The following is a 16,964-nucleotide window of genomic DNA, read 5'->3' as shown; positions in this document are numbered from 1 at the left end:
TGGTTTTTCCTGTGGTCATGTATGGATGTGAGATTTGGACTGTGAAGAAGGCTGAGCACCGAAGAATTGATGCTTTTGAACTCTGGTGTTGGAGAAGACTCTTGAGAGTCCTTTGGACTACAAGGAGATCCAACCAGTCCATTCTAAAGGAGATCAGCCCTGGGATTCCTTTCAAAGGAATGATGCTAAAGCTGAAACTCCAGTACTTTGGCCACCTCATGCGAAGAGTTGACTCATTGGAAAAGACTCTGATGCTGGGAGGGATTGGGGGCAAGAGAAGGGGATGACAGAGGATGAGATGGCTGGATGGCATCACTGACTCGATGGACATGAGTCTGGGTGAACTCCAGGAGGTGGTAATGGACAGGGAGGCCTGCCGTGCTGCAATTCATGGGGTCGCAAAGAGTCGGACACGACTGAGCGACTGATCTGATCTGATACATGTCTCATCTTAAAGTTAATTATTTTTTTAAATAAGAATCTGTCTTAAGATAACCTGTGACTGAAAAAAATTAATTTCTCCCTCCTGCCATGCTATAACACACAGTTGCCAATTCTGGGCCTTGATTATATGCCCCACCTCAGACACATGACAGTAGATAATGATTATAGTGTGCTTTGCCTTGGCAGGTCCACAAAGTGTTGCATAAAAGAGGATTAATCAGCAATCATTATGCTCCTCACTGAAATAACACTTTTATGACAATAAAGAGTTTAAAATTTTCTCCAGCATCTCATTAACAGGATAATACAGGAACACACACACCATTTTATCTCCATTTTACTCACGTAGAACCTCTGTGGTCCACCCAAAAGTATTTACCTCGTAAGTGGCAACAGGGGCTAGTATACAGGTCCTTAAAGACCTATAACCCTACTACTATCCTGAGGAAAGGACAAAGGGTCTTCAGTGCACTTCCATTTCCACAAATGCTGCTATGGAGGGTCCTGAGCTTCAGACTTCAAATTTAATAGAAAAAGAACTACAAAGTATACACACAGTCTTTCAAACACTGCCTGATGATTTTCCATTCTTACTCTCTCATCTTGCCCAAACACATGCAGATTCTTTTTGTCCCAGTGGGTTGCTGATGAGTGTAATAACTGACCAGAGACCTTTAAATTCATTATTGAAGTGACTGCAGCATAAACTAGGTGGGAGGTAATGCAGTTTGGTTAATGTAGAATGAGAATTTTAAGGATAATTGTAGGTTTCCATGGATGATCATAAATATGGGCAAAGTTTCAAATCATTCTCCTCTTAGAAAAAGGAAAAATATTGATGATGTGGGGAGGAGGGAGTGGGTATCAATTTAACTGAACAATAATCACTAATATATTTTATATTTAATGCTAAAATATATATAATAACTTTAAAAATTACCACAGCTTGCTGCCTTATTAATGTACTTCTTTTTGAAAGCAGAAAAAGCTAAAAGTATATATTCGTGGGTTTTTAGCATTTGAGATGTATGTAGTTGGGACTAGGCAATTGTGAAATAATATTTTAACATAAAAGTACAAACCTAGTTTTTTTTTAAGCTGTATTGTATTTATTCTTTTTAAAATGTTAATAGCTTTTTTGAGATATAATTTTCATTCCATAAAATTTATGCATTTTAAGTACAAAATTCAACATTTTTAAGTATATTTACAGAGCTGTATAACCACAGCAATCTAATTTTTATACATTTAAATTACTCCCCAAAGCAAACAAACCTAGTTTACTCTTAACCAGGGTAAACACGGGATAAAGCCATTTTACTTAACTACTATAAGGTAGTTGATTCAGGAATTTATGGAAAATCTACGACCTATTTAGGCTGTGAATTGTTAGCTTGAAAAATTAAATAATAGTCATTTAAAGAGCAAGAAAACAGATTCCCAAAGTGGTCTCTCTGACAAATTCAACTTGTGGTATCAGTTCACTATCTTTAGGTTGAATTCAAAAATAAATAAAAACATCCCTTCTTATACTTGTTATCAGCAGGAATAGAGCAGTTTTTCTAGCTCAGCAGACCTAAGAGTTTTTATTAATGATTCCAAAGATAGCTTTAGGGTCACAAACAAGAACCCAAAATGTTTCAGAATCACTTACTGTAATGTTATGATGACAAATTTCAATATAAAGCAACACAAGTAAAAATATCTAGCGACAACAGCATTTTAAAAGAATGGTAAATGAAGTGAGGCTAAATAAAATGAGTCAATACAAGTATTAGTTAAATCAGTTACTTCTTTTGTCCAATTTTTGAAGATTTAAAAGTTTCTATGCTGTTTTACCTCCAGATGTCAGCTTTTACATTAAGAAATCTGATTTGCAATAGCCTTTTAAACAAACATCAAAACGAAGCCTTTAAAATAGGAACTCATTAATCTGTTCAAAATGGTAAGCATAAGACTTATGCATAGGTTTCATTGTACAGATATGATTTAAATAGATAACATTTTATTAAAATTGGTATAGATATGAAGAATAGATTAGTTTATGTCCAGGAATCTGTAATAATAATGTCTGTTGACAGCTAGCCAAAGAGTAAGAATACCTTGTTATAACCTTATTATGATGCTTACACAACTCAGTACTCCGGTACAGGTCTAATTTTATTAATGACAATGACATAGCACTTGGCTACATTGACTGCATAGCATCATCTTTCAGCAGCAAGAATTTTCAAAAGTTTGAAAAAGCCCTCAATTTCTGGAACTTCCCTCAGTCATAAGATTTTTCTGAAGGTTTAGAAAATCCCCAATTTCTGAAGCTACCTTCCCAATTTATATTTTCTAAAACCAACTTAAACACAGCAAAAAATGAACAAGTAGGGCATCTTAAATGCCAGTAAGAAGACAAGCCAAAACTGCTTTTAGGCTAAGCTACCAGTTCACAACCATCATATTTATTATATTTCTTCATTCATTTATTTTTAAATCTTCAGTAGATCTTCTAAATACTTTTTCCAATATTATAGACATTAACATGACATGATCACAAATCTAGGGAGGAATGTAAATTCCTTCAAGCAATTTTTAAGGCAGATTTGCCATCTATTACAAATATCATATTTTATGTGGTTGTCACTACTTGAGACGTTGAAGCCAACTCCTTCATTATTCCTAGTTATGTAAATTTTGATCACGAGCACTTAACACATAGCACACCAAAAGATAAAAAATGCAAGAAATATCCCACATCTTATTTTGTCCATTTTCCCTGTCCTCCCCTTAAGCTTAACAGAATTGCTTCTCTTAGAGCAACTTTAACTGGTTTACAATTTATCCCCTTTTATTTCTCCTGCCAGATCTCTGCAGGAGATGTTAATGAGTCTAGTAATGATTTAACAGACAACAGAAGAAATAACAAAGAAAAGCTAACAGTGTGAATACTCAACAAGCTGGAGTAATCAAGTTCTGTACGGCTGAGTTAAGGAAATATTCAAGCGCGAGATTTCACTTACTTTTCACTCAGTGAAGACAAACAGGAAAACATACCTGCTTGACCTGTGGTGACACTGACAGCCGCAAAGAGCCTCTGGGATCGACTTAAGTCAGAAACTCCATTTACAGCTTCAACTTCAAAAGTATAATTAGCGTGGGCCAGCAGGTCCATGACAGTGACATAGTTATCCTCTAATCCAGTCTGCTGGGGCATGTAGCCAATGTTACTCCCACAGGGAACGCATTCGCCCTGCTCCCAGCTGCATCGCTTACACAGTATTCTATAGGTCACATCATTTCTTCCCCCATTGTCTGCAGGGGGACTCCATTCCAAGCTCACTGTGGTTTGGTTGATATTGAAAATGAGGTTCTGTGGTGCAGATGGAGGCCCTTAGGAAACCAAAAATAAGTAAATGAATAAATAAAAATAGCCAAAAACAAACAAACAAACAAATGAAAGGATCCACGAGGGGCATTAAGCTAGTGGCCCAATTACCACACAGAAAACTGGTTGAAATGCTTTCTTTCACATAAACATTTCATTACCTTTCCTAGAGAAACCTTATAAAAGCCTTCCTGAATTCACTTGGCAAGAGGCTTTATTTATTTTCCATTTAATATGTCAAAATGAAAACAGGATAACGACTGTCTTTGTAGTTTTGCCACGGTCTTTAGCTATTTTTCTTCCGAGCAATTAAAAAAGAATAGTTAATGCACCTAAAAAACCAGTTGTGCAGTTGTTTAAAATTAGTTTTCCTTTTAACCATATAAGAGAGAATACATCTATTCATTCTTAATGTGCTCAAGAATGATTTATAGTAATGTCTGGAATTGGCTTTGGATTTGAGTCTCTCAAACATTCTTTCATTGAAGCATCAAGATGTGAGATTTGCTCTATTTAGTGGTGGAATTTTAATTCAGAAACCATTACTTTTTAATTACATTTAAAGCCATGCAAGACACAAATAACTTTTACATTTTATTTGTTATTCCTATTGGATACATGTGTAAAATATGTTTAAAATGCAAGATCTGGGAGACATGAAAACTACACTGTTCATGATGTAAGGCATATCTATTTTATATTATTGTTTAGCCTTATTGGTTTATGGAAAGTTTTTAAGTATTTAATAATAATTAAGAATGTATTCAGAAATTTCAGGCTTATCTCAATGATGTCACAATTCTACAAACAAATGGAAGGGATCTGAAAGTCTTTATTTTACAATTATGAACTTACTTGTGCATGCCACATACGGTGGGTCAGATGGAGCCCTGTAGTACCCATCCTCACAGTCACACCTTGAGGAGCCTTCTTTATCAGAAAAACTGTGAGTTGGACAACGAGAGCACTGAAGATCTTGAGAGGAAGATTTGTAGAACCCACGGCCACAGGCTGAGAATACAAAAGTAAAAATAGAAACATGAGAACAAGCAGACCCTTTCTGAATTTTAGTAATTTTTAGCAAACAATAAAATATGAAATCTGATTTCCAAATGTGCTATCATCAGACTCAATAGAAACCTGGATTCTAATAAGAAATTTCTAACATTCTTTTTATATCTGTAGCCATGTTTCCTGACAACTATCACTAACTATAAGCTGTAAGTCTCTAAGTAAACAGGAAAAAAAAAAAGGGAAGAACATGCCCTTTATGGTATAAGTCTATAATTCTATTTAGTGTATATCAGTAAACCTATTTTACAATACTACATTTTAAAATGAAATAATAAAATCCAAATGATACAGCAAACTTGGACCTGTAGTTGGCATCAGTCCAAAATCTAGAGCCCAAAACTAAACACAAACATAATTTATTTAGACAAAATCTCAGCATGGTTAATTCAGGGGAACTTTGATTTCAGTAATAATTAACTTGCTTGTTGATTTGCATTAACACACTTCAAAGTTCTGTTTTCTTAATCTAATACAGCTGTAAATTAAGTCTTTATGTGTGAATATGGTTCTTAGTGAAAAATATTAAAATCATTTTATGACCTGACTAGAAATAACAGTGATGCAAAAATTTTTATCTTAAAATGATAGAAATGTATTCCCCCTACCAATTTTCAGAAAACTTCAAGATATAATTTCAACCAATTTAAGTTCTAAGGCAGTCTGTTTTCCACTAAGCAAACTTCCCTGTTACTAAAAATAATGAAATCCTATGGATAGGAGAAACCTATTCTATCAGAAATAAGGAGAAAGCCATTAACTACAAACAGGTGATGACTCTTTCTCCTCTACTGGGAAAAGTTAGGATAGTCAGGGTAACACAGCTCAGCAATGAACAGACAGGCACCCAAGACACCTATCACCTTCCAGTGAGTTTCCCTTACTCACTTAGACTACATGTTGTAAAATCAGGTAACCTGGAAGCATTTCCTATCCCCAGACATTTTACATATTTATCTTCAATTAAAATTTAGCAAATTCAATTTTCATTATTTCAACATTTTTAAATTAATTGATGGTACCATACATTGAATATATTAAAGAGATTCAATTTGCCCTCCATATTTATTAAATGAATATCTCTTTAAGTTTCAGTGACCTTCAAATTTAGTGGAAATTAATAAATCATATCTATAAAGAAAAATTACTGAATATTTAACATGAATTCAATTATAACTTGTATGTATTAGATTCAAGTTTATTTAATATTCTCAACTTGGGCATTATTCAGCAGCATAATCACATTTTCACTCATGGGTGGGAAAAACAATCCTATCTTATTAAGACAATCCTATCTTATTCTCCAGAAAAAAAAAGTTAAGTCATTCTATACTTTTGCTCACATGCTGAATATTTAATACATAATTTGGTGCAATTAAGAAATCCAAATTATGTTTTAAGCTTAAAGAAAAAACAAGGCTGTTTTATATGAACAAGATAGGTATTTTAGATAACTTAAAAACTTAAAGATAGATTATATTGTGATAGACAAGTTAAAGATTTGTGAACAGAACTACCATCATCTCTATGTAAAGATATGATCCACTTTTGCTCTCAGAAGCCAGTCTGCCTTTAGTTGGCCTCCTCAATTCCCACAAGAGGGAAACACTGGCAAACATATTAGGCCAGTAGATGAATGCATCTTCACATGTTCTTGTAGCAATTACAACAAATCTAAGACACAGAACAGTGAGATCATTATGAAATAATATCAAAAAACACTTTAAAATGTTTCTAAAGATATGACCTTGCCACATAAAAGAAAGGTTAACTGGTAGGATAAAGGATTTAGCATGGATTTCCCAGGCTGGAAATTCCTGTAAGTATGCACTGTATCTTGCTCCATGTATTATCTGTAATTCAGTGATTAGATAGAACATCCATAATATAGAGACTGCAATGCTTTATTCACAACCTGCAGCTTGATAACACAAAGTCCCAGAGAATTAAAAAAGAAAAAAAGATAAAGACAGAGAGAAGAGGTGTATGCTGATAGTCTTTGATGATATTATGTGTATTTATTTACTTTTTACAGGGATAGGAACTTAGGGAACAAGGAAATGGACACAATGGCAACACGATTTAATATCTACTAGGTAAGATCAACATTTAACATCTACTGGGTAAGCTTTTTTCTTTTCTTTTCGTTTAAATTTTGTTTCTATTCCCAGGTCGTGCTAGTGGTAAAGAACCTACCTGCCAATGTGGGAGACTTGAGAGCCTCTGGTCAGGAAGATCCCCTGGTCAAGGAAATGGCAACCCACTCCAGTATTCTTACCTGGAGAATCCCATGGACAGAGGAGCCCATAGGGTCACAGAGAGTTGGACACAACTGATGCGACTTAGTATGCAGGTAAGATCAAACAAGATTCTACTAGGTAGCCTGCTATCTATCAATTCTGGAAGCCTTACCTTGTTGTTGTTGTTCAGTCACTAAGTCGTGTCTGACCCTTTGCAACCCCATGGCTATAGCCCACTAGGCTCCCCTGTCCATGGAATTCTCCAGGCAAGAATACTGGAGTGGGTAGCCATTCCTTTCTCCAGAGGATCTTCCCAACCCAGGGATCGAACCCGGGTCTCCTGCATTACAGGCATATTCTTTACTGTCTGAGCCACCAGGGAAACCCAAGATCAAACCAGTCAATCCTAAACAAAATCAATCCTGAATATTCATTGGAAGGACTGAAGCTGAAGTTCCAATACTTTGGCCACCTGACGCAAACAGCCGACTCATTGGAAAAGACCCTGATGCTTGGAAAGATTGAAGGCAAAAAGAGAAGAGGGCAGCAGAGGATAAGATCGTTAGATAGCATCACTAACTCAAGGGACGTGAATCTGAGCAAACACCAGGAGACAGTGAAGGACAGGGAAGGCTGGCAGGCTGCAGTCCACAGGGTCACAAAGCGTCAGAGTTGACTGAGCAACTGAACAACGACAACCAGGTAACACTTCCAGAACTGGTAGGCAGCAAACTACCTAGTGGGATCTCTTGCAATTCTCATCCTTCTGTTGCAAATAAAGGCTTCTAACTAAAGGCTTACTCCCACTTTTCTCACAAATAGGGAGGACCATTTCTTGCTCCACTTCCATGATTTGTAGAATACCTATGGTACCTAATGTAGAGAAATTTAAAACCCTTATCACTCAACTTTCAAATTACATTAAATTCTGTTACCATTTTAGCAGATGGGAAAACAGATTTGAAGCAAAGTTAACATGAGTTCCTCAAATAATTCCATTGTCTAGGTTAAAACTGGATTTAAAACACAGGACTGCTGATACTTAACCATATGCTATTGCTTCAGCCTTGACTGCTGAATGAGCCAAAGTCTGGCATCTATTCAATGTGTCTTGAAGCTTTAGCATCCCCCAAATGAATTTTCAGTGGGTACCTACTGTATTTTAGTATACCCTTTGACTATTTAAAGCTATTACTTTAATTTAGAAAATGGTGAAATAATATCCTAGCTAGCACACCTTACAGAAGAGGTGTATTAAATAGATCTCTTCAATTTCACTATGAATTTTGGCACTGAGGATGCCTGCAAAATGATGGAGTACATGCATGGCCATCATTAAATAGATAATGAGAGAAGCAATCCCAGAAAAACGTGCTCATAAAAGTCTTAACACTTTTTTTTTGAAGTACTATTCTGTTTCAGTTCAGTTAATATTGAAAATAATAAGTTGTAACAAGACGGTTTTCACTCATCCTCTAAGGAAGCCATTAATTTAAATTTATTAAAAATAAGTATAAAATCTTGGGAGCTGCAGTATGAAGAGGAAAGCCAAGAACACAAGAAGACATAAGCTGTATCTCTTAGGATAGTAGTTTGAGCAATTGGGTGGTAAAAGTTTAGGAAAGAAGAAACAGATGCTCATAAAAGTAAAATTTAGATAAGATATCTAGATGAAATAGCTTGAGTAAAATACTCAGGAAGAGAAACTGGGGTGAAGTGATATACCTGAGATTTAACCACTTAAGGAAGACTTAAATGAGCTCTCCAACTGCTCCCAAAAGCCTACATAGAAATAAAGGCAATTTCTCCTTTCTTATAAATGCAGCTTGTTTTCCAAAAAGGTACTAGTAAAAAAGTTTTTCATGGTAAATGCCTTCTGAAGCCTCAAAGATAAATTCCCTTCATACATAATGGTGAAGTATATAAGAATAACTTTCTAGGAATTGTGATACAGTGGTTTTACAGCTTTTTTCTTATTGTGCTTCAATTCTCAATTTGTTCAACAGCATTTGAACTCAAAGCAGACTAATTAATATAGTGTATGCACTATTGTAAAATTATTTACAGTAAGAAACATACCATTTTAGTTTCCTGCCTTTCAATAAGTTTGCTTTTTAACTGAACATTGTTTTAAGGTAATGTTTCACTGTATTGATGAAGACTAGAAATATGTATAAAATTTGTTTTCAATATTCAATTACTTTTTTAAAAGTAATACTTCACCAATTATTTTAGTTACAGTATTTTTCCATGTCACCACAAATACCTGCCTGGGACTGATTCTTTGCACTGTTTTTTCCCAAGCAGTAATGAATGTGCCTTAGTGAATAAAATAACATAAGTTCATTAATCCTAGAGCTAAGAACCATAATCTTGTCAGATTTCATACACTAAGCAAGTTTTTGCTTAGCCAGTTGTTTAAATGGAAAACCACCAAAGAAAATCTAAGAAGTACATGAAACTTCTGTTTACTAGACAGTAACAAGATTATCTACTGCAATATATATATATATATATATATATATATACACTAAATTACATTACAGAATATACTATATTTCAAGATCTGCTTTATTGTTTCCAGTAATGAAATAACTGTAACATTATACTTCAATTATTTTTAATATGAGAATTATTTTTATATTTAAATGAGAATATCATCTTATATAACACAATTGGTTCAAATATCATTTGGGATTTAAATTCTTAAAAAAACACACAAACTTTATAAGTAAATTACTTAAGAGCAATAAAATTCTGAACACAAAGATATAAGAGAGTTTATACAAAAGACTTGTATTCTGATACTTAAACTCTCCTAACAACAGCACACTACATAGTTGTCTTCAATGGATTGCAACTGTTTAAGCAATGGGGTGCCAGGCCTTTGAATATACACTTACATGAGGCAGTTTGTGCAACAATCAGGGCACTGGTATAAACAACTGTTTGTTCTCAATGAACCATCCTAAAGACCATTGTAAAAGCCACAAACAAATTCCCGCTCTTTAGGTGGAATTAGGTGAAGTAGAATACTTTTTTTTTTTTTCTGATCAAGGGTGCAGATACTCAGACTTGCCCTGGTGCATCACCTACAAGCATAAGTTTGGGGGATATCCTAAATGATTATACTTCTAAGGACATTCTCCCACAAAATGATTATTCTAGAAAATCCACATACTTTTAGATTTCTACAGCCAAGAATGATTCCCTTGACCTTAATGGGCACATTTTTTGGAAATCTTAAACTCCACCTTTAATTTCAGACATAGCTGACCCCATCCTAAACCTTAAGGCACTGAAAGTCTATGCCTTAGTAGGCTGTCTTCTATGACTGTGCATGAGGTGTGCTTTGAAAAGAAACTAGTCTTGGCATTATTAAAAATAACTGAATCATTATTAAGGCTTAGATATTTCTATATTATAAAAACTTTCCAGGTGCTTAGAATCATCATGCTGGAGGTTCTATGTCTTTTCAAAGACTATCAAAGTCTGGAAAGAATGTATGTTAATAAGATATTCCCACCATAAAATTGATGAGGGAAATAAGATTAGATATTGTTGAAAGTATAATAAGTTGAAATTTTAAAATAATTAAAACTTGACATTCATTAATAAGCCAATCAAAAATTAGGTAAAGAATCTGAACAGATATTTCTCTATGGAACATATATAAGTGGTCAATAAACACACAAAGTGATCCTCAAGATTATTAGTCATCAGGGAAAAGGAAATCAAAACTATACTGATAAACCACTTATACCCAATAGGAAGACTATAATCAATAAGACAGCTAAAGGAAGTCTAGTAAGGATATAGAGGAATTAGAACTCCTATATACTGCTATTGGGAATCTAAAACGGTACAGCCACTTTGAAGAAAACTGGCAAGTCCTCAACAGTTTAAACATACTTATCATGTTACTCAACAACTCCACTCCTAGGTATGTACCCAAGAGAAATGAAAACATTTACTGACACAAAAACTTGAATATAATTAAATGTTTATAGCAGAATTATTCATCATAGCCCAAAATGTGGAAACAATCCAAATGTTCATCAACTAATAAATGAATACACACAATGGAATACTATTCAGCAATAAAAGAAGTTAAATTTTGATACATTCTGGTATGACTGAACTTTGAAAACATTATGCCATGTGGAAGAATTCCGTCACATAGATCCAGTCACAGCAGCAATGTGTGTGTGTTCAGTCCTGTCCGACTCTTTGTGACTCCATGGACTGCAACCTGCTAAGCTCCTCTGTCCATGGAATTTTCCAGGCAAGAATACTGGAGTGGGTTGCCGTTTCCTCCTCCAGTGGATCTTCCTGACACAGGGCCTGAACCCGCATCTCCTGCATCTCCAGGATTGTCAAGTGGATTTTTTACTGCTGAGCCACCTGGGAATCCCAGTCACAAAAGACCATATACTATGTAATTCTGTTTACATGAAATATCCAGAATAGGCAAGTCTATAGAGACAGAAAGTAGATTAGTGGTTGCTAAAAGCTGGGACATTGAGAGGAATAGAAAGTGACTGTTACTGGGTGCAGGGTTTCTTTCTGGGACGATGAAAATGTTCAAAAATTGATTTGTAGCAATGGCTGCACAACTCTGTAATTATACTAGGACTTCCCTGGTGGTCAGAAGGTAAAGGATCCGCCTACAGTGTGGGAGACCTGGGTTCAATCCCTGGGTTGGGAAGCTCCCCTGGAGGAGGACATGGCAACCCACTCCAGTATTCTTGCCTGGAGAATCCCATGGACAGAAGAGCCTGGTGGGCTGCCAGGGGTCGCAAAGAGTTGGACATGCTGAGCGACTAAGCACACCCATAACTATATTAACAACTGTTAACTGCAACGGGTGAGTTGTATGGTATGTACATTTTATCTAGTAAAGTTGTTTTGCATAATAAAATCCATTGATAATGCAATTTTAAACTGAACATTTAAGTAAGCCAACATTAAGAAAAAATACCAAATTTTATCTGTCAAAAATATGTTAGTTTGCCTTTCTAACCCATATGTTCTGTATTCATCTATTTTTATACAGCTATATTTGGGTGTAAAAAATTAAGCCAAAAATTCAAAAAGATGGAAAATATATAATCAATATATTTTACCCATTTGCTAACTTTAGGGTTTTATAAAAATTTATCTTTTATCTGAAGACTAGCAATTTTATCTGAATAATTTTATAATTTCGATACCTATCAATATGAAGTTATATGTAGGGGGGTTATATACAAAGTTAGTTTTGAGTGAATATATGAATAGATTTAAACATTCTTATTTTTTACCCACATTCACTGCGCCAGACAAGGGCTGGTTTCCTTTTCACTTCCCATCTCCTTCTCCCAAGAGCTAACTGAACACAACTAGACTCAGCTTCCTCAGTTCTTACTCTGTTTCCAGACCTATGATTTTAAGCACAATTAAACTTTTTCTGAAGGAATTATATGTATGTGTCTGTGTGTAAAATATGAGGCTTTGCAGATGTTTCCGGCCACAGTTATACAGCTGCAAAGAGTTTATTAATTATGAACTATAAGTGGATTGTTCTGTAATTGAAACTTTCTGGTTCTTAATATTATTGTAGAGTCTACATATGTACATAGGGATTCTAATGAATGCTGTTATTTTATTTATTGCAGATGGACATTTAATTTAGGAAAAGCTAGCCTGTTTCCATAGGAGCTTTCAAATATTTGTGTCATATTCATGTCTATGCTTCTCCATGCAGAGGAGTGCACAGCTTGCAGAAATAGTACTCCCACTGCTCAAAGTGCTGACCTCATCCGGGATGGACAGATCCAGAATTTGTATTTTAATCCTATTGACAGTGCCTCAGTGGGAATAATTACAAAAGTCTGTCTGAAAGCCAGACCGCCTGTCATTGACATGCTATGATTTTTCACATTGAGAATGAACAGTGGGCAGGGAGTATAAAAGCAACATGATGTAACAAGTATATTACAGTTTGTGAATCACCATCCATATCACCTCACAACTAACTTGTAAGAACTTAGAAAAGAAATGATGTAGAAAAATAAAGTTTGATATTAAGTGCTCAAGTGCTGAAAATAATTTTGGGGTTTTTTAAAACTAATTTGGGGAAATTATAAATATATATGTTATTTATTTGTGTTATTTGAGTAATTAATGTTTTATTGATTCAATATAGTAAAAAGGAAATATAAAATAAAAAGCACTTAAAGATTTTATTTTAAGATTTAGACTGTAAGAAAAATAAAATTAAACACTATGTAAATAGCTTTTTCCTTTATTAAATTTTCAGTTTGAAATATGCTAGGAATTTTGCTGAAGTCTTGTATTAAAATACTCTCTACTACACCAGAATCTCACCCTAATTCTGACCTCATTACCAAATGATTTTTAAAAAGAGCAAAAAAAAATGTCAAGTTAGAATATTAAAAATGTTTTTTCTTAATCCCTGTTCTCAAAAGAGAAATGGATTTTAACTTAAAGAACTTATGTTCAAATCCACTCCACCATTTACTGGCATGTGATTTAGACAAAGCCATTTTACATTCTCAGCTTCGATGTCCTCGTTTCCTTATTCTTAATTATTAACAGCTATAGACAATAGTTTTTTTTTTGTTTTTTTCCAATTTTCAAAAGGTTGTTTTAACAACACACTATTTGGTTATCTAGCTGTTAAACGCTAGTGCAAGTGTTTTCATTGAAATGCTATGTGTAAAAACACATGTATTTCTACCACCGTCACCACCCCAAAACCACACGTGCTAAATCACACCCACTTAGTCTTTCAGGGGTGCCTCAGCAAGAGAGTGAAAGTCGGGTTCTAGAAGGGCTGTCATGCCTCTGCATGCATCCCAGACAGGCAGCAGCAGGCACTGTGTCAAGGATTTCTCCTCTCAGCCATTCACCTCCAGTTCTCCCTGTGCCATTGCTGCCAAATCCTGTGTGTGCTCCCAGAGACATGCACATTCATTTTGGTTCCTGCCAGTAAGGATCCAGCAGTGGAATTTTTAATTATGTAAATTACTTAATAGTCAACTCCCATAAAAAGAAAGATTCAAAATGAAATCAGATCCTTCTGGATCTCACTCAGTATTGTCCTCAAAGGTCCACTGAGAGATCCACCTACAGATAAAAAGCACAAATTAATTGTGAAGTCTCAGGATTTAGTAACCCCACTGGAAATGAAGTAAAATAATCCTAACCTTAATTCACATCTAAAGCAAAACAGTGTAATTATGGAATTCCCATGGGGGAAAAACACTTAAATTAGGGGAGGCCAGCTACCCAAACATTATATTAGTTATTTGTAGTAACTAAAAAATATATAGCCTATTTATGACACAGTTATTACTGTATTCTACTAAAAGATTTCCTTGAGGGCATGTCATTAAGAACAAGAGGCTGCAATAAGTTCTCAAACAGCAATTGGTGTTAGGAAGATTCAGACAGGGGATACAATTTACTCTAGCATTTATGCCACTGTAAAGCTTATTTTCAAATATTTCTCTTATAGTTATTATGATATCATACTTTTTATAATTTGTTTTTATTATTCATTCCTTTTATGCTAAATTACTCCTCACAGTTTTGAAAATAGCAAGAACAGTCAGGTAATGTAAGTTCTCTACGTGAAACATAATGTAAAGTATATAAGCAAGAATTCCTCTTTTGAAAGATCAGTTTTAACACACGAATGCAGGATAAGTCGCTTCAGTCATGTCCAACTCCTTGAGACCTTATGGACCATAACCTGCCAGGCATCTCTGTCCATGGGATTCCCCAGGCAAGAATCCTGGATTGGGTTGCCATGCCCTCCACCAAGGGCTCTTCCTGATCCAGGGATCAAACCAGCATTTCTTAAGTCTCCTGCATTGGCAGGCAGGTACTTTATCACTAGTGTCACCTGGGAAGCCCTGTTTTAGCACAATCATATTAAAAAAAAAAAACATTGTTTAAAAGATAAAGTTAATATTCTGAAAGGCACTGTTAATTTCATCATATAAGTCTCATTCCAACAGTCTTGAAAAAGCAATACTACTTGTTCTTTATATAAATTATGAATCTGACTTCCTTCTAGCATGTACTAGCTGTGTGACCTTTTTCAATTTGCTTAAGTTCTCTGAACCTAGATTTTCCATATCTAAAACAACAAATCTAATAAGACTACTTCCAAAGATTGTTGTGAATTAAAGTTCAAGATTCATGTGAAGAACTTAGCACAATGTCTGGTAGAGAATAAGCACTCAATAAATAGTAAACTATTATAGTTATTTCACAATGTCAATTTCCATGTGAAGTTTTTTTTTCCCCCCAAAACAGACTGTTTGTATTTCATGTGAAGTTTTGATCCCACTCTGGTTTCTACCACTGATAAACACTGAGCTACTTCCCCATGACCAGATGTATATGCAAGTAAGAAACACGAATTAATTGTTAGGCAAATATAGCCCTAGTATGCATTTATTCTCTAACAAAATAATTATTGTTTGCCTACTCTTTGCATTGTGTCAGGTAATGGACAAAAGTTATATATGCTAAAAGACAAATATGATGATCTCTCAATACAATATTCCTTTTTGAACTAGCATCAAATGGCATGAATAATTATGTTAATTATGTGTTTAAGCTAATTACATTTCTGATTTTTCATAGGAAATTACCTATGTAAACTATAAATATTGTACCTTAATTTTTATCTTTGACAATGTACTTAATTATCTTCTATTTCCATGCTGAACACAGACTCAAAAGTCACCTTTCCTGCCAGAGCTGTAGCATTTCATCAATGTGAAGGGAAAAAACTACTCAGTGTATGTAGACATGCAGGAAATGTGTGTAAGTACATATTATTGACCAATTATATTTAAACTGGAGAGCTATTTGTGGCAGTTATTGGCTTTTTTTTCAATGAGGCTAATAGCGATCTGGCAATATAAGAATACTCTGTAAGGACAGGTTATTTCACGTTAAAAAAACTTCAGGTGGACAAGAAATATGTATATACGTACAAATGTTTGTGATTAATTATATTTAACAAAATGAACATTTTTACTTTAATTCAAAGAATTAAAATTAGATTATTTTGTGAGCAATTCATCAATAATTGATCTTTCTCCTACAATCTATTTAAAACTACAAATATGTAGAAACAGTTTGCAAGATCCATAGGCAAAATGAAAAGAATTAATTTCATCTTGACTTCTAAAAATAAAGAACAGACCTTCCATTTCAAGCAGCCTAAGATATGGGCTTTGAACCATCCGTTTTCTGCAATAATTTCAATCATGATTAAAACAAAATCATCAGTTAAGGCAATCTTTCTAGCTATTTCACGGAGACTCTTTTTTTTCTTATTTAGTCAGTTATAAAATGTGGATCAATACTAAGTCTTGTGAAACAAATTACCCTAAAGCAGTTTAAGGCAATTTAAACATGTGGGGAAATAAATAATTTCTATTATGTCAGTGGAAAATTTTCTGAAGATCATAAAGAAATCAGTTAACCCTGAAGCAGGACATTTTAAAAAGATGCATCAGGACATGAGGAGATTCAGTCAATTCTTAATTCTCAGAAATAAAATAATAGCAGAATAAGTCCTTACAACAAATAATGTTGAGCTCAATCCTTTTCTCAAAACAGGAGCTAGCTATACATACACACAAAAAGCACATAGACACATACATATACATATATATGAGATACACAGAATTGTCAGATAAACAGAATGGTTAGAAAGAAACAAAACAGTAAGAATTTTCTAACTGGATCCCCTTAAAACTTCTTAATAATAGAAAACTAGTTGCTAATTTTTATATCCACACCAA

At 34.4% G+C, this 16,964-nt stretch overlaps 1 protein-coding gene across 4 annotated transcripts in view; it reads right to left on the bottom strand.

The window, feature by feature from the left end:
* The window catches only part of EPHA7 (EPH receptor A7), a 210,466-nt gene that overhangs the window by 135,404 nt on the left and 58,098 nt on the right, over positions 1–16,964 (bottom strand). For all 4 annotated transcript variants that reach the window (XM_027551379.1, XM_027551380.1, XM_027551381.1 and 1 more), the window contains exons 4-5: positions 4,676–4,831; positions 3,490–3,825 (exon numbers count right to left, since the gene is read on the bottom strand). In XM_027551379.1, the coding sequence (XP_027407180.1) occupies positions 3,490–3,825; positions 4,676–4,831 (492 nt within the window). The remainder of the gene's footprint in view (positions 1–3,489; positions 3,826–4,675; positions 4,832–16,964) is intronic.

Source organism: Bos indicus x Bos taurus, chromosome 9 (genome assembly GCF_003369695.1).
Source record: "Bos indicus x Bos taurus breed Angus x Brahman F1 hybrid chromosome 9, Bos_hybrid_MaternalHap_v2.0, whole genome shotgun sequence".
Taxonomy (NCBI): domain Eukaryota; kingdom Metazoa; phylum Chordata; class Mammalia; order Artiodactyla; family Bovidae; genus Bos; species Bos indicus x Bos taurus.
Note: the sequence above shows the minus strand (reverse complement) of the source record. Positions and strands in the feature narration are given on the sequence as shown.